Raw genomic sequence first — 27,238 nt, 5'->3', positions numbered from 1 at the left:
ATGCTGGTGGCAGGGGTAAGCATGCATCATTCCAGCTCTGCCAGAACTGATCAGAAGCTGGGCTGGTGGTTGGATAAGAGGGGGGACTGTCCCAAGTGTCTTACACACACACACACACACACACACACACACACACCTCTTCCAGCAGTGGCTGCTACTAGTACAGAGAAGGCCTCTCAGGACCACATGGACTCCTTTTCTTGTGGCACGGTGGTTTGGGGTGCCCACCTCGATTAGGGCTCAGCCTCCTCCCCACCAGGGCGCCAGGACATTAGAGAAGGAAGGGGGCGGTACAGGCGCTAGGGGGGCTGGGGATGCATGGCTGGGGGGGGTCTGGTCCCCCAGCAACAGAAGCCACCCAGTGGTCACCCAGTCTCACCACGATCCGCCCCCCCCCCGGCCCGGGACAGCTGGCACGAAGGCAGAGAGCAGGCACAGGTAAATAAATAGCTTGTTTATTAGTAATATGTGACATTATTATTAAAGTGCATTGAGAAGATGCAGGGGCGGAGGCCCCCGACACAGCTGGACAAAGGCCTGGGACCGAGGGGCCTCCAGCCGCCCCCTGGACACGGGGCCCAGGCCAACCCCAGGAGAAGTTTTCACAGTTTAGCCTAAGTTACGGCATGTCCTGAGCTGAAGGGGGGTGGGGTGGGGGGAGGCGAGGAGCATGGAAGCACAGCCCCTGGGGAAGGGGGGCCCGAAGGGAAGGGAGGGGGGCCTCCCTGCCCCCCCAACCCCCAATGCCAGGGGCAGAGTCCTGGGACCTTCCCCAATGGACCCGGCTCCTTCCTTGAAATGACCACGGCCCAACTGAGGGCTTTAATTTCCCTGTCTCCCTTCCCCCCACCCCCACCCCTCCTCTATTCACCCCTACCCTAAGGGGGGGGGAGAGGGGAGGGCTTGCACCCTCAGACTGGATTCCCAGGACAGAGGCTGCTCACCCTGGCACCCTCCAGACCCGTGCCCTTTACGCCAGCCTGTGACCCGCCCCCCACCCTTCCCAGCCCCTTCCTCTCCTCCCCCCACCCCTACCCCCCCCACCTGTAGTTTTGGTATTTCATACAGATGCAATCGGAAGAAATAGCTATACGTGAAATAGGCCTAACGTAAAAATAGAGCTTTTTTTTTTTTTTCGTGGGTTTTCTTTTTTGCTTTTTTTCTCTCTCCCCCCACCCCACCCCACCCCCATCCTTCAATCCGGAAAGCAAAAACATCCTTCAATAAACATGCAAGGCGCTGTCTGGTGGCACCAAGCTGGGCACAAAGGCCAGGCGGGAGCTATTAGCCACCCAGAACCCAAAAAACCACGGGGGGCAAAGGAAAGGCGGCCTCAAACCTCAGCCCCCAAAGTCTAGATATGCTGAAGTGGGGGGCGGGGCTCCAGCTAGCCTTTCCCAAACCCCAGGTTGGGCAGGAGAATCATTGCATTCAGTTAAAGGGGAGGACTTCAGGGGAAAATAGCCTCCAGAAAATAAAAAGTCTTGGATCTCTGATGTCCCCAGCGCCTCCTGGGACACCCCCCACCCTCCCTCCCCCCAACCCCCCTCCCTGCCCTCACCCCACCTGGCCCAACAGCCGCCCGCGGCTGGACAGCTCCAGGCCTTTTGCCTCCTCTGGGCCATTCAGTCTCCGTGGAAGAGCTGATGGTTGGGCCTGTGGCTTCTGAGGCCAGCGGGCTATGAGCAGGAGATGTTTGGGGGACCCCCCCCCACACTCCGTGGGCTGTGGGAGTCTGGGCTCTGCCCAGCTCTTGCAGGCCTAGTGGAAGAGCAGGCCCAGAGTGAGCGTAGGCAGGATGCCCAGCCAGAGAGAGGCGGCCAGGACCCCTGCGCGGCCCATCAGCTGCTCGGCCAGGGCGCGGCCCTCGGGCAGCAGCTCCCAGTGCTGGGCTTCGCGGAGGTAGGAGCCCTCCTGGGCCTCGCAGCGGTAGTGGCCGTACTGCCGGGCCGTGAGGTTCTCGATGAACAGGATGCAGTTGGGGCTCTGGTGGCCCGGCTCACAGCTCTGCTCCACACTCTCCTCGTGACGCCAGGAGTAGGTGGCGTGGCGTGACTCCATGGGGCAGCTGAGGTAGTAGCGGGAGTTCTGGGCCAGTGATACCTTCTGCAGTGGAGCTTCGTCTGGGGTGGTAGGGAAGTGGGAGTGGGGGGAAGCAACTTGAAAAGGAGCTCAAGGCACCAAGGCTTCTTTTTTTTTTTTTTTCTGTTGTTGGTCGTGGGGCCTGAACTCTGGGCCTGGGCGCTGTCCCTCAGCTCTTCAGCTCAAGGCGAGCGCTCTACCACTTGAGCCACAGCGCCACTTCTGGCGTTTTTCTGCCTATGTGTGGTACTGAGGAATGGAACCCAGGGCCTCATGCATGCAAGGCAAGCGCTCTACCACGGAGCCACCTTCCCAGGCCCCTGGGCTCCTTGTTTTACTCAAGGCTAGCACTCTGCCACTTGAGCCACAGCATCATTTCTGACTTTTTTTTCTGGAGGTAAGAAGTCTCATGCACTTTCCTGCCCAGGCTGGCTTTGAACCACGATCCTCAGATCTCAGTCTTCTAAGTAACTAAGGTTAGAGGCATGAGCCACTGGCGCCCAGTTCCAAGGCTTCTAAATAAAGAGGAGGGCCTGTTTTACAACGTCATTCCCCGCATCTCCCTCCTCCTGACTGGCTGGGCACCGTAGCTCATGCCTGTAATTCCAGCTGAGATCTGATGATCATGGTTCAAACCCAGCCCTTTAGCATGAACAGTCCAGGAGACTCTTATGTTCAATTAACCAGAAAAAAAAAATAATAGTAAGGAAAAGTAGAACTGTAGCTCAGGGGGTAAAGCACTAACCTTGAGCAAAAAAAAAAAAAAAGCTAAGGGACAGCACCCAGGCCTTGAGTTCAAGCCCTGGCACTGGTACACGTACACACACACTACACGTACACACACATACACACACACACACACACACAGATCCTACACTTACCCTGTGGTTCCCTCAGCAGAACTGGGTCCCACCTCATCTGCCCAGGGTCCCCAGGTTGGGGCCAGATCAGCCTCAAACCAGCACAATCGGAGAGTATCTTCCCCCCCCCCCCAAGCTGAGGCCCAGAGGCAGGGCAGATACCTGGTTTGGGACTGGGACATTCTTTGTGTGGCTCAGCTGGGTTAATAGCCTGCAGCACTGGACTGAGGGTAGAAGCAGATGGTAAGACGATGTGCCCCCTTGCAGCTCCCCCCCCCTTCTCCCCCCCCCCTTCCGGGACACAAAGGGCCTGGGCAAGGTACCGGTGGGAGCTGTAGATGGATATACAGCGGTCCTGGTCCCAGCCGCAGTACGGGTCTCTGGACATGAGGCAGCCATGGCAGCCACCGCCGTACACGTCACACAGGTCCAGTGGCACCTGGCTCACCTCCCACTGGGAGCCCACGAACAGCTTCCGCTGCCCAGGAGAAAGAGCGAGTCCCTAGCATCAGGCCCTGCAGGGTTCCCAGTGCCCAGGCCACAGAGGACCTTGCTACCCAGCAGGCTCCGGGGCTCAGAGCCGGGCACTGGGGGCTCACACCTGTCACCTAGTTAGTTACTCAGGAGGCAGAGATGTGAGGATCATGGTTGGAAGCCAACCAGGGGAAGAGAAATCTGTGAGACTCTTTTTTTGGTTACATCGTGGGGCTTGAACTCTGGGCCTGGACGCTGTCCCCGAGCTCTTCATCTCAAGGTAAGTGCTCTACCACTTTGAGCCACAGCGCCACTTCTGGTTTTCTGGTGGCTCATTGGAGATAAGAGAGTCTCACAGACTTGCTTGTCCAGGCTGGCTTTGAACTGCGATCCTCCGATCTCAGCCTCCTGAATAGCTAGGATGACAGGTGTGAGCCAGCAGCCAGGCTTCTGTGAGACACTTTATCTCTTAACAAAACAGCCAAAAGCCAGAAATGGAGCTGCGGCTCAAGTGGTAGAACAAAGCTTTGAGTGAAAACGCTCAGGGACAGCATCCAGGCCCTGAGTTCAAAAGACAGGGCCGGGGGGGGGGGGGGGGGGGCGGGGCTGGTGGGGAGGCCCTGTGGGAGGAGGTGGGGGGGAGGGGGAGCTCACCCTGTCAGCATCCAGGGACATGGTTTGAATGGCGGCCGCCCGGCGGAAAGGCTGGATCTCCATGATGTTGAACACGAGTCTGTGTTCCTGTTCTCCTGCTTCTACCACCTTGTGGATGGTGCCTCTGTCTGTGGGTGGGTGGGTGGGGGGCAGAGGATCAGTGGGTGGGGGTGGGCCACTAGGGGAGTCCAACTCCAAACCAGGAGGTGCCTGTATCCTAGATACTTCAGGAGGCTGACATCTGAGGATCATGGTTCGAAGCCAGCGAGGGCAGGAAAGTCCCCAGGAGACTCTTATCTCCAATTCCCCACTCAAAAACCAGAAGTGGCGCTGTGGCTCAAGTGGTAGAGCGCTAGCCTTGAGCACGGAGAGGCTCAGGGACAGTGCCCAGGCCCCGAGTTCAAGCCCCACAGCCAACCAAAACAAAACACACCAAAAATACCAGAACCAGGCCTGGTCTCTTCCAGGCTGTGCCAGCAGGGGTAGATGCGGGGTGGGAAGGGCAAGAAAGACACAGGACTGGCGTAGAGTAGGAAGGAGGGCACGGAACCCAAGGGCAATCTAGAAGCTTCCGGTCTAGAGAAGAACCCTAATATGCCTGGGGCTGCAGCCTTAGGGACAAACCAAGACTGAGCACACCATCCGTGACCCCATTTACCTGTCCCCGGCCCTTCTTGGGGGGACAGGTATCTCCCCCACATCGCAGCTAAGGAAGGGAGGCTCAGCAAAGCCAAGCCATTCGCTCAAGGTCACACAGCTGGTGAAAGGCAAAGATGCCAACAAAACACAGATCGAGGGGCGGGGAGGGAGGGGACCCCCAGCCCTCAACTTCCTCCACCTGGCCCCGGCTTGCTTGCCGGCCCCTTTGGGGACACAGGCCCATGACGTCAACTGCTTACTTGGGAAGAATGTGGACATTTCCGGGGAAGTCGTGAAGATGGATCCCAGACAGGCTTCTCCTCGTTTCCCCTCATTGCTCTGCCTTATATAAGCGAGTGCATCTGTCACAGCAGAGCTGTGGACACGGGCCTCGCTTACTGGCTATGCTGCAGGCTTTGTCTGCATCGCCTAGGTTTGGGGTGTATGTGTGTGTGTGAGTGTATGTGTGTGTGTTTCCAGGATGGCCTTCTTTTGTTCTAAGATCCAATCCCCAGCACTTAAGTCTTGGGGGATATTTTAATTTCCACGGAATCTCACAGCTGAAAAGAACTTCAGATTCCATTTAAGTGCTCCCAAGGTCGTAGAACTGGGCTACTGCCTGCAAGAACGGTGCTCCCTGGAGCTACCTGCCCAAGGCTAATGGGGATCCTGACCCTCAGCTCTCCTAATCCCATATCACCTGCTGTCCCAGTTTCTAGAACCATCTTCCCTCTCTCCCTCCCTTCCTCTCTTCTTCCCCATTTCCCAGGGTGTCACCCGGGGCCCCTAAAAAAAGCAATCAGATGATCCACTTTGGAGCAGGTTCTAGAATGCCCACCTGCAGAGTCTTCCTGAACCTTGCCAAAGCCCCCAGCCTGGGTGCATGCGCACACAGAGGTGTACACGTTCACACATGCACATGTGCATGCACGTATGCCTGCACCTCCTTCCAATCAGCCTGGGGACATTATCCTTCCCCTCCCAGAGAACTTCCCAGTCTCCAGAGCCTCCGTTCCCGACGGAAGACTCCAGAGAATTTTATTTTATATCATTTTATGTAATGTGGCCTCACTATTTCCAAATGCTGCAGGCTCCAACATGATTCCTCTCCGTGGGCCTCAAGGAGGACAGAGACACTTTCCCTAATCCTGGAGCGTGCAGGAAGGGACTGCATGGGAGCCCTGGCCCTGAGCCCCATGGCTTTTCCTGGGGGGCTGCTGCCCTGAGCCCAGCCCCGTGGGATCCTGTCCTCCCCTGCTTCCCAATGCCCTATGGGAAATCCCTCTCCTAGAGGATTCCGGGAGCCACTCGATGGTCTTAGGGCCTGGGCTTACACTCAGGCCACCACAGGCCTGGGCCAGGCAACTTGGGAGGTAAAGGGACAATCCAGGGCCGAGGCCTGGGGTGCTCAGGTACCAGAGGTGTAAGGCCCCCTTCCAGTCTTCAAGAAGGCCTATGCCTGGGCACCCAGCTGGCTCTACCCAGCTCTGAGGCTTCTCTCTGTCTAGTGGCTGTGCAGAGGGCACCCAGGGGGTGAGGGGGGGGCGCCATCCGGAGCTCCTCTCTTCTGCTGCACTAAATCCTCTGCTCAAATTGACTCTAAAGGCTTTCCTCTTACTGGGCGCCAGTGGCTCACGCCTGTCATCCTAGCTACTCAGGAGGCTGAGATCTGAGGATCGTGATTTGAAGTCAGCCCAGGCGGTAAACAAGACTCTTTTATCCAAGTAATCAGCAAAAAGCTAGAAGTGTGTCTCAAAGGGTAGAGCACCAGCCTTGAGCAAAATAAAAACCTCAGGGACAGCGGCTGGGCATTGAGTTCAAACCCAGGTGGTGGACGTATACACACACACACACACACACACACACACACACACACACACACGCAAACACCAACACAATCCCAAATTCAGGCAGAAGTTCCAGGGCCCTCATTCTACTTGGAAGATCCTTCCAGAAGGCCTGAAGGCCAGAAGGCCAGGCCCTTGCACCTGGCTTCCAGATCTGTCTCCACTACCTTCTTCCCCAAGTCCAACATTGAGACCAAAGCCGCACCAGGCTTTGGCTCACTCACTCTGCTTCTGCCTCAAATCCCACGTCAGGCTCTCCTCCTATCCTAGCAGGTCTTTCCCATTTCCCTCTGCCCCACCTCCTCCAGGAAGTCCTCCAGGCCTGCTTCATCAACCACAGCCACACACACAGCCCAAGCAAATGCTACTTCCATGATCCTTTCCACCGCTCATCCTTTCTACTGGTCGTAAGCATCTTCACTAAGAAGCCAGAAGGCCCTAGGGCAGCCTCACCTGTGGTTAGGTAAAGCACGCGGAAGGTCTCCCCGTGGCTGGCTTGCATGCGGTGGACGACCACTTTCTGGTAATGGTACTTAGAGTGGAACAATGGCGTCTTTAGGGGTCCCATGGGCTCCACCCTCTGAGCCACCTCGGGGTGGCTGTCGGCCACCTGGAAGGTCTCGGTAGGGATGGGATGCTGGTCTGGGAGGCACTGGGAAGGAAAAGAGGCTCAGATCAGTGGGGGTGCCTGGGAGCTGGGGTGCAGGTGGGGCTGAGTGGGGCCTGAGCCCCGGCTCACCTTGCCAGGTCGAGGGTTAGGAAGGCCCGCGTGGTAGCCCTTGAGTGAGGACGTGCGGAAAACCCGGTCGATGTCACCGAGGGAATACACGCACACGGCCGAGTAGTTCCTGCAGGGACATGGGGACCGCCATCACTGGGGGAAAGGAGGGGCTCAGGATCCCCTACCTCCACGTCACAGGCCAGCCCAGGCCCCTGAGCAGAGACTATCCACGGCCCAGCCCCAGGGGCCTGGGATACATCGAAATGAGGGAGGGAAGCCGGGGGCCGGGTGGCTCCCGCCTGCCATCCCAGCTAGTCAGGAGGCTGAGAGATCTGAGGATTGCGGTTCGAAGCCAGCCCAGGAAGAAAGAAAATCAAGGACAGTGCCAGGCCCTGCGTTTAAGCCCCAAGGTCTGCACACAAAAATGAATAACTGAGCAAAGAAATAAATGAATAAATGGGGGGGGGGGGAGGGAAGGACAGACAGGAGGAAAGAGAGGGAAGAGTAGGAGGGAAGTTCAACCTAGTATCTCTCGGGCTAAAACCACGACCTTCAGTTCTGGGATGGCATTGCCCAGCTCCCAGGCCACCTGTTTTACCCAACCCAGTGTGGATGGGGGTACGGATATCCCAGAAGCCCTGATGCTCACCCCCTTCCCCCCCCCAGCGGCCGCCCCACCCACACAGGGGCCAGAACGAGACCTTCGTTCTCCTACCACACCTAGGACTTTTTTCGGTTTTCTTGCCTGCCTTGTTTTCAATCAATGAAAGTGATTAAGGAGTGTGAATTAGGGAGCAGGCTCAGCGCCTGAGCAGGTGTCATCGCACCCCGAAGAGTCCTGGGGGGCCATTCCCAGGGCCCAGCTCTGGCTCTGAGCACACGCAAGGCAGGACACACAGGTGTCCTGATGATCACACCCCACGGATTGACTCCTGAATGCAATTGAATACACATCACAGCTGTGGGGCTGAGGTGTGTGTGTGTTGGGGGGAGCATGTCTGTCATCCCAGCTACCCAGGAAGATGAGATCTGAGATTGAGGCTCCAAGTCCATGAGAGTCTTCTCTCCAGGGAACCAGCAAAAAGACAATAGAAATACTGATCAAACAAAACCCATGGCACTGACACCACACGCACACACGCACGCACGGCCTGGGCCTTGGCCAGCAGGGGCAGGCTGAGCGGGTGGGGATGGGCTCACCAGGGGTTGGAGAAGACGCCATAGACCCGGGTGTTTCTCCACTGGCCACTGGGGTCAGGGAGCAAGAAGACGTCCTGCAGCCGGTTGAAGTTCTTGTTGGTGGCGGCGTCGCTACACACCAGCATGGCTTTCAGGAACGTGTTCCATTTGGACACCGACAGGGAGCTCTCACCTCCCTGGTCCCCCTAGAAAGGCCGAGAGCAGAGAAGGCCCCTGAGCACCTGCCTGGGGCTCCAGTGCATGCTTGGGGCTCCAGTGCATGCGTGGGGCTACTGCACATGCGTGGGGCTACTGCGCATGCTTGAGGCAAACCTGCTGCTAGGCGTGCCGGCCTATGGCCCACAAGAAGATGGGCTGGGAGGACTGGGAGGGGGCTGAGGAAGAGGCATGGGCCTGGCTGATCCAGGCTCAGGGTGGATCAATGTGTTAAGAACCCTGATCCTCCCACCTCAGCCTCCTGAGTGGCTGGGATGACAGGCGTGTGCCACCAGCCCAGGCTAACTTTGCTTCCGTTGTGTACGGGCGGCCACCCATGGCCTGGCCGCTCACCCTGCACAACTGAGCCACGCGCGACACGTTGAGAGGAGCCTCGGGGTTCTTGTCCGGGTTGTCCTCTCGGAAGAAGTAGTAGATCTTGTCGTCGTAAGCCTGGTCTTGGTGCACCACCGTGGCCTTGATGAACTGGGGGTCTGCAGGGAGGGGCAGGTGGGGGTTCAGGAGTGGTTATAAGGACCAGGGGGACCCATCCCCCACCGACTCCCTCCTGCACCCCACCCACCATTCACCTAACACAAGCCCAGGGCAGCTGAGACTTAAGAGTCAGACTGGGGGCACCAGGCCCAGCACCCAAAGGACAGGGAAACTCTGTGGCCCCACCCACACCCGTGTGCTATGTTGCTCCCTTCTTACGGTGACATCATGGGCCCAGGAGCAATGACTTCATGCCTGGGGACTTGGGGCAGGGAGAGAGGGGGAGAAGGGCAATGTCCCTAGGGACACTTACGTCACTTTGTGACTAATTGGCAGAGCCTTAATGAACAGAGGGATAGGCTGTCCATCCGTGAGCTCAGCAGCGAGTTGAACCTGGGCTCTGGGCCCTCACTCTGGGAGAAGCCACCCTGTCTCCATGCCTTTTATTTGTGTGTGTGGTGGGGGGGGGGCTTGAACTCAGGGCCTGGGCACGGTCCCTGAGCTGCTTCTTTTGCTCAAGGCTAGCACTCTACCACTAGAGCTACAGCTCCACTTCTGGCTCTGTGTGTGCGTGCGTGCGTGCGTGCGTGCGTGCGTGCGTGCGTGTGTGTGTGTGTGTGTGTGTGTGTGTGTGTGTGTGTGTGTGTTTCACTGGAGATAAGTCTCAGACTTTCCTGCCCTGGCTGTCTTGGAAGCATGATCCTCAGAGCTCAGCCTCCTGACTAGCTGGGATTATAGGCGTGAGCCACCAGCCTCTCAGCATATGTTTATCTCAACAGCGTCTCTGCTCTTCTAACCCAAACCCCTCAGCCTGGGCCTGCCTTCTGGCTTTCCTGAACAGTTCAGAACACACCTGCAAGCTAGCTGCTGGTGGCTCACGCCTGTAATTCTAGCTATTCAAAAGGCTGAGATCTGAGGATCACAGTTCAAAGCCAGCCAGGGCAGGAAAGTCCATGAGACTCTTTACCTCCAATGAACGACTCAAAAAGCGGAAGTGGCGCTGTGGCTCAAGTGGTAGAGCGCTGGCCTTAAGCTGAAGAGCTCAGGGACAGCACCCAGGCCCAGAGTTCCAGCCCCACGACCAACACACACACAAAACACAAACACAAACCATGCCCCCCCCAAACCCCCCATCCAGATTCAGCCCAGCCCAGGGCTCCAACTCACTCTGCATGACCGTGTCGCTGGTGTACAGTTCGCTCTCGCCACGGATTCGGCGGAATCGGGGTATCTTCCCATTGTACTCCTGCTTCCGAATGGTGGAGTAGACCTCGTCCCCTGGGGGTGTGAGGGGCGTGGCCTCAGGACAGGGCTCCTCCCAGGCCTGGGCGTGGCCTTAGAACAGCCCCACCCACAACTGGGCATATCCCACGATCACTCCACCCAACCTGGGCGTGGCCTCTGGACAGGGCTCCGCCCAACCCCTCCCCTGCCCACCCTTTAGGACGGGGGCAGCAGCTCCCTCCCTGGGTCACCCTACCTTCAAACAGGACCAAGGAGTTTTCCTCTGGGCTGAACGGGGCGTAACCTCTCATCTCCCCAAGCGCCATCACAGAACCATTCACCTGGGGGACAATGGCCTTGTGATCTCCCGGACTCTGCCCACCAGGAGGACTAGTGTCTTCTGGGACATTCTGCCCAGGATGAGGCCCACCCAGGGGGGATCCCTGCACCCAGGAAAGCAGTGGCTTCTCTGGCAGAGGGGACCAGGGTGGGGTACAGAGGGGGTTATCTTGCTCACCAGGTTCCAGCAACTAGGGCGCCGCGCATTGGTGCCACAAATCAGCAGACCCTCACTCCGCCTTTCTATGAGTGTGATGTAGTTCTCGCAGTCCTGCATAGAGAAAGAGGGTGAACAAGGAGATGGGGGGGTTGGAGTGAAGAGGGACCAAGAGCCTCTAACTCAGAAAAGAAGACATCAGAAGGGCTGAACAAGCCAGGCACTGGCGGCTCACACCTGTCACCCTGGCTACTCAGGAGGCTGAAATCTGAGGATCGGGGTTCAAAGCCAGCCCAGGCAGGAAAGTCTGAGAGACTCTGATTTCCAATTAACCACCAGAAAACCTGAAGTGGTGCTGTGGCTCAAAGTGCTAGAGCACTAGCCTTGAGCAAAAAACTCAAGGACAGCACCTAAGCCCTGAGTTCAAGCCCCTCAACTGAAAGGAAAATAAAGGGGGTTGAACAAGCCAGGCACTGGTGGCTCACACCTGTAATCCTAGCTATCCAGGAGGCTGAGATCTGAGGATTGACGTTGGAAGCCAGCCCCAGCAGATACATCTAAGAGACTCATTGGAGAACAAACCAACCCCTGGGGGTGGGGGTGGGGGGGAACTGCAGGTGGAACTGTGGCTCAAGTAATACAGTGCTATGCAGCCTTGAGGATAAAAGCCAAGAGAAAGCTAAGCGCTGGTGGCTTACGCCTATAATGCTAGCTACTCGGGAGGCTGAGATCCGTTTAAAGTCAGCCCTGGCAGGAAAGTCTGAGAGACTCTTATCTCCAATTAACCGCCAGAAAACCGGAAGTTGGCGCTGTGGCTCAAGTGGTAGAGTGCTCGCCTTAAGCTGAAGAGCCGAGGGACAGCGCCCAGGCCCAGAGTTCAAGCCCCACAACTGATGGAAAAAAAAAAAAAAAAAGCCAACAGAAAGTTCCAGGCTCTGAGTTCAAGCCTCAGGACCAACACAAAACAAAACAAAAAGAAACAAAAACCTTTCCTATCAGTCTGGGGACTCAGGGCAGACTCTTCCTCCTCCTCCTTCAGATTCTCCTCTCGTCCCAAGGGATACTGACCCTGCCCATGCTGTGCCCACACTCACCCGCTTGTCCTGGCAGGACCCCTTGGTGGAGCCAATGTTCACCTAGGGGAAAGGGAGAGGAACATGAATTTACTCTTCTAGGGGGTGGCAAGACGCCCCTAAATGCTGTCCATGCCGCCTCAGGCCACCCCTGCATGAGACTCAAAGGGACAAGGAGATTTCCCATCATCCCATAGGCTGTCCAGTGTGGTACTGGGCACGGCTGTGTCAGAAGACCAGGAGCCAGGCACCGCCTGTAATCCCAGCTACTCGGGAGGCTGAGATCTGAGGCTCGAGGTTCAAAGCCAGCTCAGGCAGGAAAATCTGTGAGACTCTTATCTCCAAGGAACCAATAGAAAACCGGAAGTGGAGCTGTAGCTCCAAGGAGTAGAGCACTAGCCTTGAGCAAAAGAACTCAGGAGCAGCGCCCAGGCCTTGAGTTCCAGCCCCAAAAAGAATGCCCCAATCTGAACTATATTTGGGAACCATATGTGGGCTGTGGAGGTCAGGGTCCAGTTCAGGAAGAGGGGGTCAGCTCCTTCATAACCCCTCCCATGCCCGGTGGGGGTGGGGGTAAGAGGGGAAGCCGGGAAGGGAAGGGAAGGGGGGGAGGGGAAGGGGTGGGGGGGAGGGGAAGGGGGAGGGGAAGGGGCAGGGGGGGAGGGGAAGGGGCAGGGGGAAGGGAAGGGGGGAGGGGAAGGGACGGGGGAGGGGAAGGGGCGGGGGAGGGGAAGGGGCGGGGGAGGGGAAGGGGCGGGGGGGGGGGGGAAGGGGTGGGGGGGGAAGGGAAGGGGCAGGCTCACGGTGTGCACGGAGGCGTTCTTGCCCTCGGGAAAGTCGAAGAGGTAGATCTTGCTGCGCCCACCCACCCACACGGAGGTGCTGCCGGGTTCGTGGAAAAGCACGGTGTGGGGCTCAGCCTGGCCAAAATCCACCCGATCCTGCCCTGCATGGCGTGAAGAGGTAACAGGAAGAAAGCAACGTTGAGGTTGGGCCCTGAGCACCCCCGATTTAAGCGTCTTAAATTCCCAGGAATTAGTGAAGAACCCCACATTCTCCTCCTTTAAGATGCCCTGTAGGCTTGCCCCAGCCCTGCCATGGGTACAAGATCGGGGCTAGATCTGTAGGATAGAAATCCTCCATTCCCGCTGGGAAAGCACAGTCATGGGGTGGAAGCACGTGTGGAAGGCGGTGAGGAGGGGGTCCCTCTGAATCAGGGGCTTGGGACAGCACCTCCCAAGCCAGACTCCGGCACACCCCACCCCTATCCTAGCTTTGCCCACTGAGGTGCCCCTTCCGGGAGAGAGTCTGGAACACAGCACACAGACTGAGTTTTTCCATAGAAGGGCTGACCAGGACACAAATGTTTGTCCCCAAAAAAAGAAACTCGCAGCCACCACCTCCCTGGAGAACGCACTGTCTCATCTCCGGCGTGACATTGTTGCGGTTGTCCTGATTGCAGGGCTAAATGCCGGGGCTGGGCTAGCCTGGGGCTGTGCCCTCAGCAATCAGCCACCCCCAGCGGCTTCCCACCTCCGGAATTGGGTCTGACCAGTGTTTTTCCAGCTGCAGTAAACTCTAGAACAACAAGCCAGGACTTGGGACACCCACACAGGACGTGCCCGAAGCCCAGACAGAGAAAAGCTGCCATTTCCTCAACATCTTCCCCAGATCTTGTTGGTCGTGGGTGGGGCTTGAACTCGGCCTGGGCACTTGTCCCTCAGCTCTTCAGCTCAAGGCTAACGCTCTACCGCTTGAGCCACAGTGCCAGGAGTGCTGAGGAATCAAACCCAGGTATTCATGCGTGCTAGGCAATCACTCTACCACCAAGCCACCTTCCCAGCCCACTTCTGGCTTTTTCTGTGTAAGTGGTGCTGAGGATTCGAACCCAGGGCTTCATGCATGTGAGGCAAGCGCTCTACCACTGAGCCACCTTCAACAGCCCCTCCCCCGAGTCTTTCTTGCTGTCATTTGAACCACTCCTGACATCCTACTGTGTGGCTGGAACTGTCTGGGCTCTCTCCAGAGGATGGAAAGAAAGGACACAGACATGGCCCATGGGGGCGGGGGTGCCAAGTTTGCAGCCATCAGCTCAGCCCGGCTCTTCTGGTATATTCTGCAGACAGCTGACACAGCAGTTCAGGAGAAAACAGACACCATTACTCCCCTCCCCGCTGCCCAGCTACCAAAATTACCTCCAATTCACCTGAGACAGAAAGGTCAAGGGGTAGCCAGGCACTGATGGCTCACGCCTGCCATCCCAGCTACGCAGGGGGGCTCAGAGCTGAGGATCACGGTTCAAAGCCAGCCCAGGGCAGGAAAGTCTGGGAGACTCTTATCTCCATCGAACCATAAAAAGCCAGAGGTGGAGCTGTGGCTCAAAGTGGTAGAGCACCAGCCTTGAGCACAAAAGGTATGGGACAGCACCTAGGCTCTGAGTTTAAACCCCAGTATTAGGAGTGTGTACACACACACACACACACACACACACACACACACACACACACACACACACACACACACACACACAAGGCAAAGTGTTGAGCGTTCAGCATATGCTGTCATCGATGGCCCCAGCTGGATGCAGAGGGTGTACAATCTGCAGAAGCCCCGAGCCTCTCTCCCATCACCCTGCACAGCCAGCCTGGTGGAGCGGGGGAGAGGTTCACACGTGTGTCTTGCAGAGGTTGGCCCCAGGAGACCACCCCAGTCCCAGAGGGCCAGCATCTGCACCAGCCTCAGTGGAAAAGCCAGAGGAGGCCAATGTACAACTCTACCCATGAGGACCCTGGACAGCTCCTCTGGGGGGGAGGGGGATCACTGGACTGTCAAAGGGAGTGAGTCAAATCTGATGGAGGAAGTTGAGGGCGGGTGACTCAAGCCTGTCATCCTAGCTATTCAGGAGGCTGAGATCTGAGGCTCGAGATTAGAAGCCAGCCTGGGCAGGCAACTCCGTGAGACCCTCATGCCTAATAAATCACCAGAAAACCAGAAGTGGTGCTGTGGCTCAAGTGGTAGAGTGCTAGCCTTGAGCTAAAGAGCTCAGGGACAGTGCGCAGATCCAGAGTTCAAGCCCCATGACCGACAAAAAAAAAAAGAAGTGGAGCTGTGGCCCAAGTGGTAGGATGCCAGCCATAAGCCAAGAAAAAAAAAGCTCAGGGACAGTACCCTGGTCCTGAGTTCAAGCCCCGTGTCCAGCAGGTGAGCGCATGCACGTGCACGCACACACACGTGTGCACACACACACACACAAATCCTGGCTGCAAGATGGAGGAGAGGGGAGGCAGGGATGGGTGGCCCCATTTTGTAGAGAAATAAGCACCCCCAAGAAGTCACCTCTGGTGACCCCCGGGCTCCTGCCCTTGCCCACTCGGTGCCTGGCAATGGGTATGGAGAGAGGGTGATGGCGCAGCTCGGCCCCAGGACAAGACCTTGGCACAGTCTCTGGCGGCTCCTGCACTGCCTGAGACCCTCAAAGAGCCTGATTGTGCCCGGAAAGTGTCAAAGCCACAGCCGCGCCATGAATACATGAAAGGAACCTTTGTTCCGGTCAGCAGGAGCGGCTGGGGGTGGGGAGGGCTGGAAAGGGGGATCAGGGGGACAGGGGGGGCGGGAGGGCTGCCTGGAAGTGAGGACCAGGATCTGTGGCCCTTTTGGATCAAGGCTAAGAGGGCCGGGGCCGAGGGGGCTGAGCTTGGCCTTCCGGGCTATGTGTAGGCAGGGCCGGTGCAAGGCCAGGCCAAGGGAGTTAAGTGGCAGGCCCCCTTAAACTCTGCTCTTTTTATTGCCTAGTGGAGCCAAAAGGGACGGAGAGGCAGATAAAAGCTTCTATGGGCCAGGAATGGGGTGGGGGAGGGAGGCGCACGGAGGAGGGCCGAGCCACGTGCTACGCGCCTGCAGACCAGCCCGCCAGCGCCCTAAAGAGAAAAGGGAAGGTGGGCCGGGTGCGATCAGGGGAGGGGAGGCCCTCACCCACTGCCCAGTCCCCCAGCTCCCAGACTCCCCTGCTTCCTATCCTGCATATCTAAAAGGAGCACCGTCTGGCACCGGGCTCCCCCCCCCCCCAACACACACACACAGCCTGATGCATTAGTGACTAAGTGGTAGCTAAAAGCTCCCAGAATAACCAGGGGTTCGGGCAGGGGAGGGGGCGAGGGGGCACAGAAGGAGGACAAGGACCTGAGGCAGGGCCCCACCCCCGTGCGATGCTCACTCTACCGCATAGGGAACCAAAAAAAAAAAAAAAAAAAAAACCACAACACAGTCTAGAGACTCCCACAACCCCATCTCAACTCCGTGACCAGACCCTGAGGACTCAGCTTTAGCCCCCGCCAGATAGGAGAGATGGTGGGGTTATGACAAGCGTTCTGATGCTGTTGAAGAAAAGATGATCTGGTTTCTCTGGAGGGGCAGAAGGAAGGGGACACATCATCCTGCTATCCCAGACCAACGACAATTCTCCATCTCTGAGGGTGGGTTTCCCCCAAAGCAGGCCTGGCAGAGCCCCCCCGGCCTTCTCCATCCACTCCAGGTCTCTGGGTCACCCACTATCTGATCCTGCGGTCCCCAGTCGCTTGCAAGAGGAAGGAAGGAGGCGTAGAGGAGGAAGGGCCGAGCCCTGGGGGCGGGGCTGACAAAGCTGGACCTCCATCTGACCTAGTCACCCCAACAGGCTTTGAATGCCAGAGTCCCGGGGAGGCCGAGAATGGCAGGAATGTAGGGCAGCCTGGCAGCCAAGGCCTGGGGCCATCCAGGCCTAGGAGTTTGGCCAACCCCAAGATGGGGGACCAGTTATGTGGGGAAGAAGCCTCGATCCATGGTTTTGTGCCACAAGGCCACGCTGCCACATCCAGCCATGCCCTCACCCAATTGGTCACCCACTGGCAGCGCGAGGAGAGTGAATGGCCCCATGGGACCTGGGGACTTGCCCACAGACTCCGGAGGAAATCCAAACAGCCACCAGGCTGATGAGGCTCAGAGACCAGAGAGGCTACGACACTCTAGCCAAAGGCACGCAACACCACTTCACTGTGATTGTCCAGGGCCAGTGTGTGTGTGTGTGTGTGTGTGTGTGTGTGTGTTTGTGTGTGTGTGTGTGTGTGTGTGTGTGTGTGTGTGTGTGTGTGCGCACGCGCATGCGCGCACGCAGGACTGGGACTCAAACTGAAGGCCTGGAGCTCTTGTTAAGCTTTTTCACTCAAGACTGGCCACACTTGTAATCCTAGCCGTTCAGGAGGCTGAGATCTGAGGATCTGGGTTCGAAGCCACCCCAGAGAGTAAAGTCCATGAGACTCTTATCTCCAATGAGCCAGCAAAAAGCCAGAAGTGGAGGTGTGGCTCAAGTGGTAGAGCACTAGTTTTGTTGTGGTCATTGTTGTGGAAGTACTAGGGCTTGAACTCAGGACCTGGGCACTGTCCCTGAGCTTCTTTTGCTCAAGGCTGGCGCTCTACCACATAAGCCATATCTCTACTTCCAGCTTTTTTTCCCCCCTTTTTCTGGTTCATTGGGAAATAAGAGTCTCATGGGCTTTCCTGATTGGGCCAGTTTCAAACTGAAGATCCTCAGATCTCAGCTTCCTGAGTAGCCGGGATTACAGGCATGAGCCACCGGTGTGCTTGACTAGGAAAGCCAGCTTTGGGAGAGCAGAGTGGAACAGGATTCTGGACCTCAGGTGGGGAGACAATCCTGGCACGGAGCCCAGTGGAGAAAGAGAGGCTCCCAACACAAACCCAAGGAGGCTGGAAGCCACAGACAAACACCATGACTTTATCTTCCACCACAAAGTAGAGCCAAGGTCAGCTGGTGACTCCCTCAAACAGCGTGGGCAGAGATGCCAGGCCTGCTCTGCATCTGGGAGCCCGGGGCTAGGGTGGGGAGAAGGCAGAGGGTGGCCATACCAGCCAAGTAGGGAGGAAGGAGGCAGGTGCAAGATTGTGCAGAAACTCAAGGTTCCTGGTCTGAGTCTTGGCCAAGCCAGGAAGGCAGTATGGGCGTGGCCAGCCCACACAGCCCTGGACACAGCGCTGAGCCTGGGCTGGGCCAAAGGCCTCAAGCTCTAAGTAATCAGATCTGCCAGCGAAGTAGGAACGGGCGCAGGTGGCTCACGCCTGTCATCCTAGCTACTCGGGAGGCTGAGATCTAAGGATCACAGTTCAAAACCAGCCCAGGCAGGAAAGTCCATGAGACTCTTATCTCCAATGAACCACTAGAAAACCGGAAGTGGCTCAAAATGGTAGAGTGCTCTAAAGAGCTCAGGGACGGCGCCCAGGCCCTGAGTTCAAGCCCCACAAGTGACAAAACAAAAACAAAGCTGACTTCAGTGCTACCTACGCAGCCTGGCCAACAGTGAAGGTGAGCCTTCCCAGATCGCACAGCGTGTGTCTTCCACACTGTTCCCACCCAAGCCGGCCCTGGCCAAAACACGCCAACCCCTGGATCCTCAGCTCAGGAATCCACCATGACTCCTGACGGCCCATCCAAGCAGGACTCAACTCCCAGGAGCGGGGCCGTCCAGGCTTACCTTATCTCTGAGCACCTCTCACCCACCCCCTGCTCTCCTGCCTTCCTGGGCTGCCCCAGCCCCCCCCCCCCCTCCTCTGCAGACATGGTCTCTCCTGTTCTTGAAGATCTAGCCTCCATACACCTGCTGCGGGAAGCGATGCACACTCTCCCCCACTCATGCCTCCGTCCTGACCTTTTGCCATCTGCCATCTGCCAAGCCTGGAGCGTGGTGCTCTACCACAGAGACCTGGCCCCCCACTCACTCCACCACCAGTCCAGTTCCAGGGCTGGACGAGAAGGGGGCAGTTTGGCCAGGTGCCGGTAGCTCATGCCTGTCACCCTAGCTACTCAGGAGGCTTGAGACCTGAGGATCGTGGTTTGAAGCCAGCCTGGACAGGAAAGCCTGTGAGACTCTTATCTCCAATGCACCATCCAGAAAAGCCCGAAATGGAGAGCTGTGACTCAAGTGGTAGAGCACTAGCTTTGAGTGAGAAAGCTAAAGGACAGCGTCCAGACTGAGTTCAAGTCCCGAGACTGGCACGCGCGCACACACACACACACACACACACACACACACACACACACAGAGGTAAGGGTAAGCTTGGACAGTACGAAGGGTTAGCACAGGGTGGGCAGGGCCCCCTGGTTTGAGAAGTAGAGATCTTAGCCCTGCCCCTTCCCCTTTCTCTAGCCCGGCTTCTTTTCCACCTGTACTTCCGTGTACTGGCATCTTCTGATAACTCCTCACGGTCTGAGGCCTTACTCCCCACATCGTGTTGGCCTCCAACCTGAGAAGCAGGAGGCCTCCACCCCTCCAGCCTCCAGGGCCTCTACCATGGGCTCCCAGCAGGAGCTGACTGCAGGTTCAGGTGTGGGCTGGGGGCTTTCAGGCCTCCACGGGGAGGGTCCCCCGGAGACTGGCTCAAAGCCCCAAGGCCCTGATTAGTAGTGGGGTGGGTACAGGAGGCACTGAAGGATCTGCTTAATCCCAGGCTGCTGTGGCGGTTAAACCCAGATTAGCCTGAGCCGTGACACAGATCAATCTGCCCCTGAGACCCGCCTGCAGCCATCCCGAGGAGGGCCGGAGAGGTACATGGGAGCTGGTTCAATCCAGCTTTGAGGACAAGACTTTCCAGATGGGAGTAGCTGCTGGGTGCAGAAAGCTCAGGGCAGAAAGAATCTGGACTTAGTTGGGCACTGGTGGCTCACGCCTGTCATCCTAGCTACTCAGGAGGCTGAGATCTGAGGATCGCGGTTCAATGCCAGCCCAGGAAGGGAAGTCCGTAAGACTCTTATCTCCAGAGAAGAGAAAAAAACAGAAGTGGCGCTGTGGCTCAAGTGGTAGAGTGCTAGCCTGGAGCAAAAAGCTCAGGGACAGTGCCCAGGTCCTGAGTTCAAGCCCTAGGCTGACTATGAAAAAGGACACCAGGAGCCCCAATTTTCAGACAGGCACAAAGGTAGCCAGAATAACCTCTCCAAGGTCAAAAGGCTGGACCAGCCACAGACTCAGGGCAGAAAAATTCAGCCCTGACGCCAATCTTTATCATCCCCAGGCCTCAGTTTCCCCATCTGGGGACTGTGTGGTAGGACGAGGTGACCGGTGACATTTCTCTCCTGACACCCTCAGCTCGGCGTCACCAGCCTCGGTGGCTTGAGGTCACCCCAGAAAGCTCAGGGGGGAACTGAGAAAGAACACAGAGTTTCCACATCACAGAAAGGAGCAGGGGGGGGTGGTTGGGGTGCGCAGAGGGCCTCCCAACGGCTGTAATGGGGGGCTGGGGAGGTCAGGATGGTGGGAAGACACAGGGCCAGGCCACCATGAGGTGGTGTTCTAAGTGGGATAGCCTGGAGAAGAGACATTAGGGCCGGGAGGAGGAGCAGGCTATACCCTGCACAGTGCCTGAGGCGTAGGGAGCGAGGCCCCGCTTTTCTTTCTGGCCTGCCTGGGGTATGCTGGGGCACACCTGGCAGCTTCTTGGACAGGGCCAGAAAGGGGGGGGGCCCTTCCTCAGAAGGAGGAAGGTGGAGGGGGTGGGGGGGGGGAAACAGCCAGGGCCTGGCCAAAAAAGGAAAAGAAAAAAAAAACACAAAGCCAAAGGGGAAGTGGTGTCAGCCTCTTGTGACACAGCCAGCCAGGGGTGAAGTAAGAGGTGTGTGTGGGGGGAGGTGGGTGGCGGGGTGAGGGGGGGCGGGATCTGGGCTACGGACATCCATCCAAGGGGCCAAACACTCCCGCTACTCTGCTCCCTGGGCTCTGCTTCTCCTCCCCATCTAGCCTTGGATCCCCACAAAGAAGAGGTGCCTGGGATTCCCCGCCCCCCCTCAGCCCAGACAGTGGTCTACCCTCGCTGAGGGACCAGGAAGGGGGAGGTAGACATGGCAAAGGTGCCCCTCCCCCACCCAGGGTCAGTAAGGGGAGGGGCTGGGGCTAGAACCCCTCTCTAAGCAAAGCCGGGTCTCCCACCAGGAAAGAGGCCCTGCCACGGGGGCCTTCCCCTGGGGCCAGCAGCCTCTTTCCTACTGGGGGGCTAGCAGTGGGATGATAAATGGTCCAGCTCAGAAAACTTCTCCTAAACCAGGCACCAGTGGCTCACACCTGTAATCCCAGCTACTCAGGAGGCTGAGATCCAAGAAGCCAGGTTTGAAGGCAAATCCCACTTTGACAAATGTGAGAGACTCTTCTCTCCCATGTACCACCAAAAAGCCAGAAGCGGAGCCGTGGCTCAAGTGGTAGAGCGCTAGCCTCAAGTGAAAAAGCTCAGGGGCAGTGCCTGAGTTCAAGTTCCAAGTCGAAGATGAAGAAAAAAGAAAGAAAACTTCTTGTTTCCAGACCCAAGCTGACTCAACACCTTTCTGTCTGCCTCTCCCTCTTTCCATCTGTCTATTTCTGTCTGTCATTCTGTCTCTCTGAGACTCTCATATCTCCTCTCTGAATTCTTAACCACAAGATTTTTGTTGTTGTTATTGTTGATGATGATCGTAGGGCTCGAACTCAGGGCCTAGGCACTGTCCCTGACTCTTTCCAATCAAGGCTAGCACTCTATTACTTTAAGCCACAGCTCCACTGACAGTTTTCCGGTTGTTAACCAGAGATAAGAGTCTCATGGCTTTTCCTGTCCAGGCTGGCTTTTGAACTGCAATCCTCAGATCTCAGCCTCCTGAATAGCCAGGATGATGGGTGTGAGCCCTTGGCGCCTGGCTTAGCCACAAATTTTGGGGTGTGAAATACTGTCCTTCCTCCCACCCCCTTCCCTCCCCTAGTCAACTCACCCTCCTGGTCTCTCAGCTTTTCTAACCTGCCCCAGCCCTCACAGCCCAGCCACCAGGCCGGCCTGTAACATACCCGCCACATTGTACAAGTTTATGTACAAAAGTTTATCTGCTCAAGTCTCCCTCGCCACTCCCTCAGCACAAAGGGCACCAACGCAAATGGTTTCCCAGTCTGAAGCCCAGACCTAGAACCAGCACAAATTTGGCTACAGAAAATATCTGCTGAATGACTACGCCTACCCTCAGGCCACAAGCCAGTGCACTTCCCCCCAGTGATGCTGGTCTTCAAACCCATGAAATTATGACTCAAAGATTTCCCCTGACCTCCCAGGCTTCAATTACTCAGAAACTGCTAAGGTAGGGATGTGTGTGTGTGTGTGTGTGTGTGTGTGTGTGTGTGTGTGTGTGTGTGTCTTGAACCCAGGGCCTGGATACTGTTGATGCTCTACTACTTAAGCTCCAGCTCTACTTGTCTTTTTGGTGGTTAATTGGAGATAAACGTCTCACAGAGGGCTGGGAAGATGGCTCAGTGGTTGAATGCTTGCCTTGCATGCATGAGGCCCTGAGTTCGATTCCTCAGCACCACATAGAACAGAAAAAGCTGAAAGTGGCGCTGTGGCTCAAGTGGTAGAGCACTAGCCTTGAGCTGAAGAGCTGAGGGACAGCGCCCAGACCCAGAGTTGAAGCCCCATGACTGACCCAAAAAAAAAAAAAAAATCTCACAGACTTCCCAGCCTGCACTAGCTTTGAACCATGATCCTTAGATCTCAGCCTCCTGAGTAGTTGGGATGACAGCGTGAGCCATCAGCTTACCGGCTTAGAGCTTGGAATCTGCTAAGATTTGAACAGGCCACAGAGTCTGCCCAGCCCTTTTTACTCCTAAGTAATCCTAAACCTTATCCCAGTCTCTCTGGGTATTTGGGAAAAACTAAGGCTCAGAGTCACACAGCTGAATCAAGACAGAATTCAGTTTCTCATTACCCATTTCTTTCTATTCTCCATCCAGGATCCTCTGAGACCTATATGCAAGAATCTTTACTATAGGACAGAGCCATCACGGAGCTTGATAGGAAGCTTCTGGAAGCCAGGCTCTGTTGGCTTATGCCTATCTTCCTATCTACTCAGGAGGCTGAGATCTAAGGATTAAGGCTCAAAGCCAGGGAAATCTGAGAGACTCTGATCTCCCATTAACTAGCCAAAAAAAGCCAGAAGTGGAGTTGTAGCACAAGTGGTAGAGTGCCAGCTCTTGAGCAGAAAAACTTGGGGGGGTGCCCCAGGCCCTGAGACAAACCCCAGGACTGGCAGAAAAAGAAAGCAGGTTTCTGGAGCTATCACTAAACATCGCTTGAAGCTTAGGAAATTCCCCTTTTCCTCCTGGGAACTGCCCCCCTCCCTGCCTCTTTCTTCCAGGGGAGAAGTTCACCTTAAAGGTGATAAATACATCCCAGTCCCCCCCACCCCTCATGGGGCCAAGGATTTCCACTGGAAATGCTGATGCTTGGGGAGCCCCAGCTCTGACCTCATCCCCAGGAGAGGTGACAACCCCACACCCCCAGCCCCAGGGATTAGCTCCACAAATGGCTTCCCAGCAGCTACCAAATCAACAATAACATCCTGTTGTTTAATTGGATCAGAGAGGGCAGGGAGTGACTAGAGACTGTTTTTCCTCTGAGGTAAGGAAGAGGTGTGTGTGTGCTCCCTTCACCTCTGACCTCTGACCTGGGGAGGGGGTCAGGCTCTGCCTGCACTGTTCCATCTCCTCCAACCACCCAGCCATGCCAACCTCCCGTGGCCTTTGCTTCGTGGCCCAGCTGGAGGCCAAAGACAGCACCGTAACTGACATCTGTGTTTGCAATCACGCAGGGAGACCCTCAGATCATTCCTATTCTGGCAAGCTCTGAGGGGCAAGGACATGGGGTACAGCTCAAGGACACACCGGGCAGGTCTGTACTGACACCACCCTGGTTGCCAGGCCTTTGTCAGACTGCAGAGAACTGCGATCGCCCCAACCAAGACAGGAGGAGACTCCCCAGACCCCCAGCTCGAAATCTTTCCCCTAAAACTTAAGGATCAAAGTGGCAGAGAGTAAAAAACAGGTGCTGGGGGCTCACGCCTGTCATCCTAACTACTCAGGAGATCCCAGGATCTAAGTCCATGAGACTTTATCTCCAATAAAAACTACTCAGAAAAAGCCAGAAGTGGAGTTGTGGCTCAAGTAATAGAGCACTAGCTTTGAGTTAAAAAAAAAAAGCTTAGGGACAGCACCCAGGCCCCAAGTTCAAATCCTAGGACTGCGTGCATGCACACGTGTGTGCACGTGTACACACACACACACACACACAAGAACTTTCTATACCTATTTCAGGCCCTACACTTGTCCTGGTTCAAAACTAAAATTCTAGCTTACACCTTATAAAGAAACGGCTTTGGGAGGCTTGGTGGAGCCTGGGAAGTTCCCCACTCCTGGCTTTACCCTTCCCGAACTCAGTTCTGACCGACTGCCATGTGTCACCCTGCAGGAGACAGGAGACAGTTGTCAACCGGGCACATTGTCACCAGCTGGTGGCTGGGGGGAGGCGGGGGGGGGGGGAGGTGAATGGTGGAGTTTGTCTGGTCAGTTGGGACACCTGGAATTCTTGATCAGACGATTCTTCTATGGGATTGCTGAATGGCTGAGGGACCCAGGAGGGGTGGGGGGGGTGGACCCCGGGGGTGGGGGTGGGTTAACAGTCAACACCAGGGTGGACACTGCGGTGAACTGCGGGCAGCAGAAAGGGGACAGAGAGCTGGTTGGAAAAGTGGGTAAGACAGTTTGAAAGCAGCTGGAAATAGCCCCAGGGTGGAGACTAAGTGCCAGCGCTGCGGAGGTATGCATTAAATACTAAGCAGAGGGTGTGCATTAAGTGTGTGGGAGGGAGGGGGTCAAGGGAAGAGTTTAGGGGTGAGGTGAGTGCATACCCTAAAGGGAGGAGGATGCTTCCAGAACGCTGATTAAAAAACCATTTGTTCCCTTCCGGAGGGGAGGGAGGAAGACAGCTCGTATTTACACTGTGGCATCTGACATAATAGCCAAAGGAGAAGGAGGCAAGTTGGAAGATTCTGGGAGGGGCTGGCACCACTCAGAGCTGTGCGGGAGTCGCGGATGAGGGTCCGTCCGGCTCAGCTGCTGGACACCACGGCATTTACGGTTGGAGATCCACCTGCAGTCCCTTGTCCTGAGTGTGCCCCTGCGCCCAGGCCCGGTCCTGCGCGGCGGGGAGACCCCCCTGCAGCGGGTGGCCGCCGCTGCCCAGTGACCTTGGGCGAGTCTGGCTTCCTGGGCCACTGCGGCAGTCCGGGCCACTCTGGGGTTTTGTCTGTGTGTGTGTGTGGTTTTATTTTTTTCCCCTCTGCTAAGAATACCTGCCCCAGATTCGGCTCCCGCTCCCGCCCTCCCCGCACACGGCCGGAGGCGATCCAAAGGCTCCCGCAGCGGGTGAGGGGTAACAACCCGGGCCAGCACCCCGGGAGAGTCCCCCTCCACCCCGCAGAGGGGCCACGCCAGGATCCGGGGGGCGGGGGGACAGAGCTGGGAGTGGGGGGGGCGCTGGAACGCACTGCAGCTCTCCGTCCCATTCACCGTCCGGGGACCTAAACTGAGGCACGGGTCCCCCAGGTCCCCAGCGCGCGCGCCCCGGGGTCCCCACGGCCTCGCCGCCCCACCCCAGGGGACGACTGCCCCCCCCAGCCCGCGCCGACCTGGGGGGGGTGGCGAGTGCCACGTGCGGGCAGGGGGTGGGGCCGGTCCCGGCCCTGCGGGGACGGCGCGCGGGCTGCCCCCCCCACCCCGCCCCGCACCGGAGCGCGGCCCGCCCCGCGTCCCCCCCCTCCCGCCCGGGCCGCGCTCCGGGCCGGGGTGGGCGGCGGGGTCTTTGTTCCCGCAGCCCGGGAGCGCCGCGGCGGCGGGTCCGCCCCGCACCCCCAGCAGCCCGGCCTCCAGCCCAGCCCGCCAAGCGGAGAAAGCCAGCCAGGGTCCCGCGTGGACGATCCCGCCGCGGGGAGGCCGCTCCGGGCCCCGGGCTGCGGGCGCTGCGGCGGCGGCTCCGCACTTGGCGAGTCGGAGCCGGGCAGGGGCGGGGGCCGCGGGCCGACCGCGCGCTGCGGCGCCGCACACACGCGCGGGCACACGCGGGCACAGGTGCGCGCGCACCACACACCCACGTGCACACGCACTCCTCCTCCTCTCCCCCCACTCCGGGCGCGCTGGCACGCACCGTCCCGCACACACCCGCGCGTGCACACGTGCATACTCACACGCGCGCGCCCCGGACCCCTGGCGACCCCCGCGGGGGAGACCTCCCCCCAACCCCGGCCCCGCAGCGCCGCACGCGCGCGCGCGCGCTCACCCGGGATGAACCGCACACGCCCGTCCGCCCCGCGCCCGCCGGCCCCGCCTACCTCTCCAGACCGTGGCGATGCGGGGTCCGCTCCGCGGGTGGCCCCGGGCGGGGGTCTCCCCGAGCAGCAGCAGCAGCAGCAGCAGCACCGGCAGCGGCCGGGGCCCCGACCGAGGCGGCGCCGGGCTGGGGACGCGGGCGCGCGGCGCGCCGGGGGCGGCTGGTCCCGGAGGCGGCGGCGGCGGCGTCATCCCGCGGCCCCGGAGCCACCGCGGCCGGCGAGCAGCCGAGACTGAGCCGGCGCCCGGCCGCGGGCTGAACCAGGCGCCGGGGGGGGCGGAGCGAGGCCTGACCCCGCCCCGCCCCGCCCGCCCGCCCCGCCTTCCCCCGGCTCCGGGGCGCCCGCAGCCGAGCCCCCCGGTGCCACCTGGCCGCCCAGCCCGGCCGGCCGGCCGAGCCAGATCCCCGGTCCTCTGCGGGTCACCCCAGAGCGGCTCCTAGCTCCCCAACCTGCACCCGGGAAACGATCTTCAACCTGGGCACCCCAGAAAACCACCTTCAACCTGCGCCCCGGAAAGCCATCGGCCTTGCGAGTGCTTAGCTGGACCTTCTCTTAGAGTCCGTAGACCACCCGGCTCGGCCCAACTCCAGCTAAGTGATCTGTACTCTCAGAACTTCCCGGGTTGGGGAGATGGGTGGGGGAGAGGGAAAACAGCCCCTAAATGCCACTATCCCCCCCACATACACCTGGGGAGGGGGCAGGCCTATACAGCACCCCAAGATTGCTTCTGTGTGTTTGTGAGAACACTGGGATTTTTTTTTTTTTCATCCTTTTTTTTCCCCATCTTGGCCTGACTCCTTCCCCTCCCTCTCCTTTCTCCTCCTTTCCCCAGCCAGCAGCCTTCTGGGCTGCCTCCCCCCAGCCAGCTGGTGTACGCTCAGAAAAAAACCTAAACTCATTTCCATGTGAGCACAGGGGGATATAATTAGGAAGGCCCCTTCCCCAAGTAGAGAGAGAAAACATCCTTCATTCCCCCCCCCCAAAACACCTTCCTGTCAAGGAGACAGGGTCAGAACAGATCCAGGGCCTGGGCCTAACCCTTAGAAGTCCTTATGCAGGCCTTGCTGGA

General features: G+C 58.0%; 1 protein-coding gene across 1 annotated transcript; it reads right to left on the bottom strand.

The window, feature by feature from the left end:
• Window positions 1–1,557: 1,557 nt before the first annotated feature.
• Window positions 1,558–26,373, bottom strand: Sema7a (semaphorin 7A (JohnMiltonHagen blood group)). The gene is made up of 14 exons (XM_070042903.1): window positions 26,170–26,373; window positions 12,764–12,906; window positions 11,982–12,023; window positions 10,909–11,001; window positions 10,648–10,732; window positions 10,335–10,445; window positions 9,027–9,166; window positions 8,478–8,662; window positions 7,296–7,404; window positions 7,010–7,208; window positions 4,071–4,198; window positions 3,266–3,420; window positions 3,105–3,166; window positions 1,558–2,123 (listed from the first exon to the last, which is right to left on the bottom strand). The coding sequence occupies exons 1-14, from the start codon at window positions 26,357–26,359 to the stop codon at window positions 1,762–1,764; spliced, it is 2,004 nt and encodes a 667-aa protein (XP_069899004.1). The 5' UTR covers window positions 26,360–26,373; the 3' UTR covers window positions 1,558–1,761.
• Between the last annotated feature and the right edge of the window lie 865 nt (window positions 26,374–27,238).

The sequence above is a fragment of the Dipodomys merriami genome, unplaced genomic scaffold, assembly GCF_024711535.1.
Source record: "Dipodomys merriami isolate MVZ:Mamm:240054 unplaced genomic scaffold, mDipMer1.0.p SCAF_33, whole genome shotgun sequence".
In the NCBI taxonomy this organism is placed as follows: domain Eukaryota; kingdom Metazoa; phylum Chordata; class Mammalia; order Rodentia; family Heteromyidae; genus Dipodomys; species Dipodomys merriami.
This window is presented reverse-complemented; position numbering and strand designations above follow the sequence as displayed.

Bases quoted from the DNA above. Each gene is read 5' to 3' on its own strand.
- Sema7a (XM_070042903.1), bottom strand. From the start codon at position 26,359: ATGACGCCGCCGCCGCCGCCTCCGGGACCAGCCGCCCCCGGCGCGCCG. The intron at 8,663-9,026 runs GTGAGCGGCCAG...CGGCCTTTCTAG, and splicing joins GCGTGGCTCAGTTGTGCAGG to GGGGACCAGGGAGGTGAGAG. The intron at 4,199-7,009 runs GTGAGGCTGCCC...ACCCACCCACAG, and splicing joins CGTGCTTTACCTAACCACAG to ACAGAGGCACCATCCACAAG.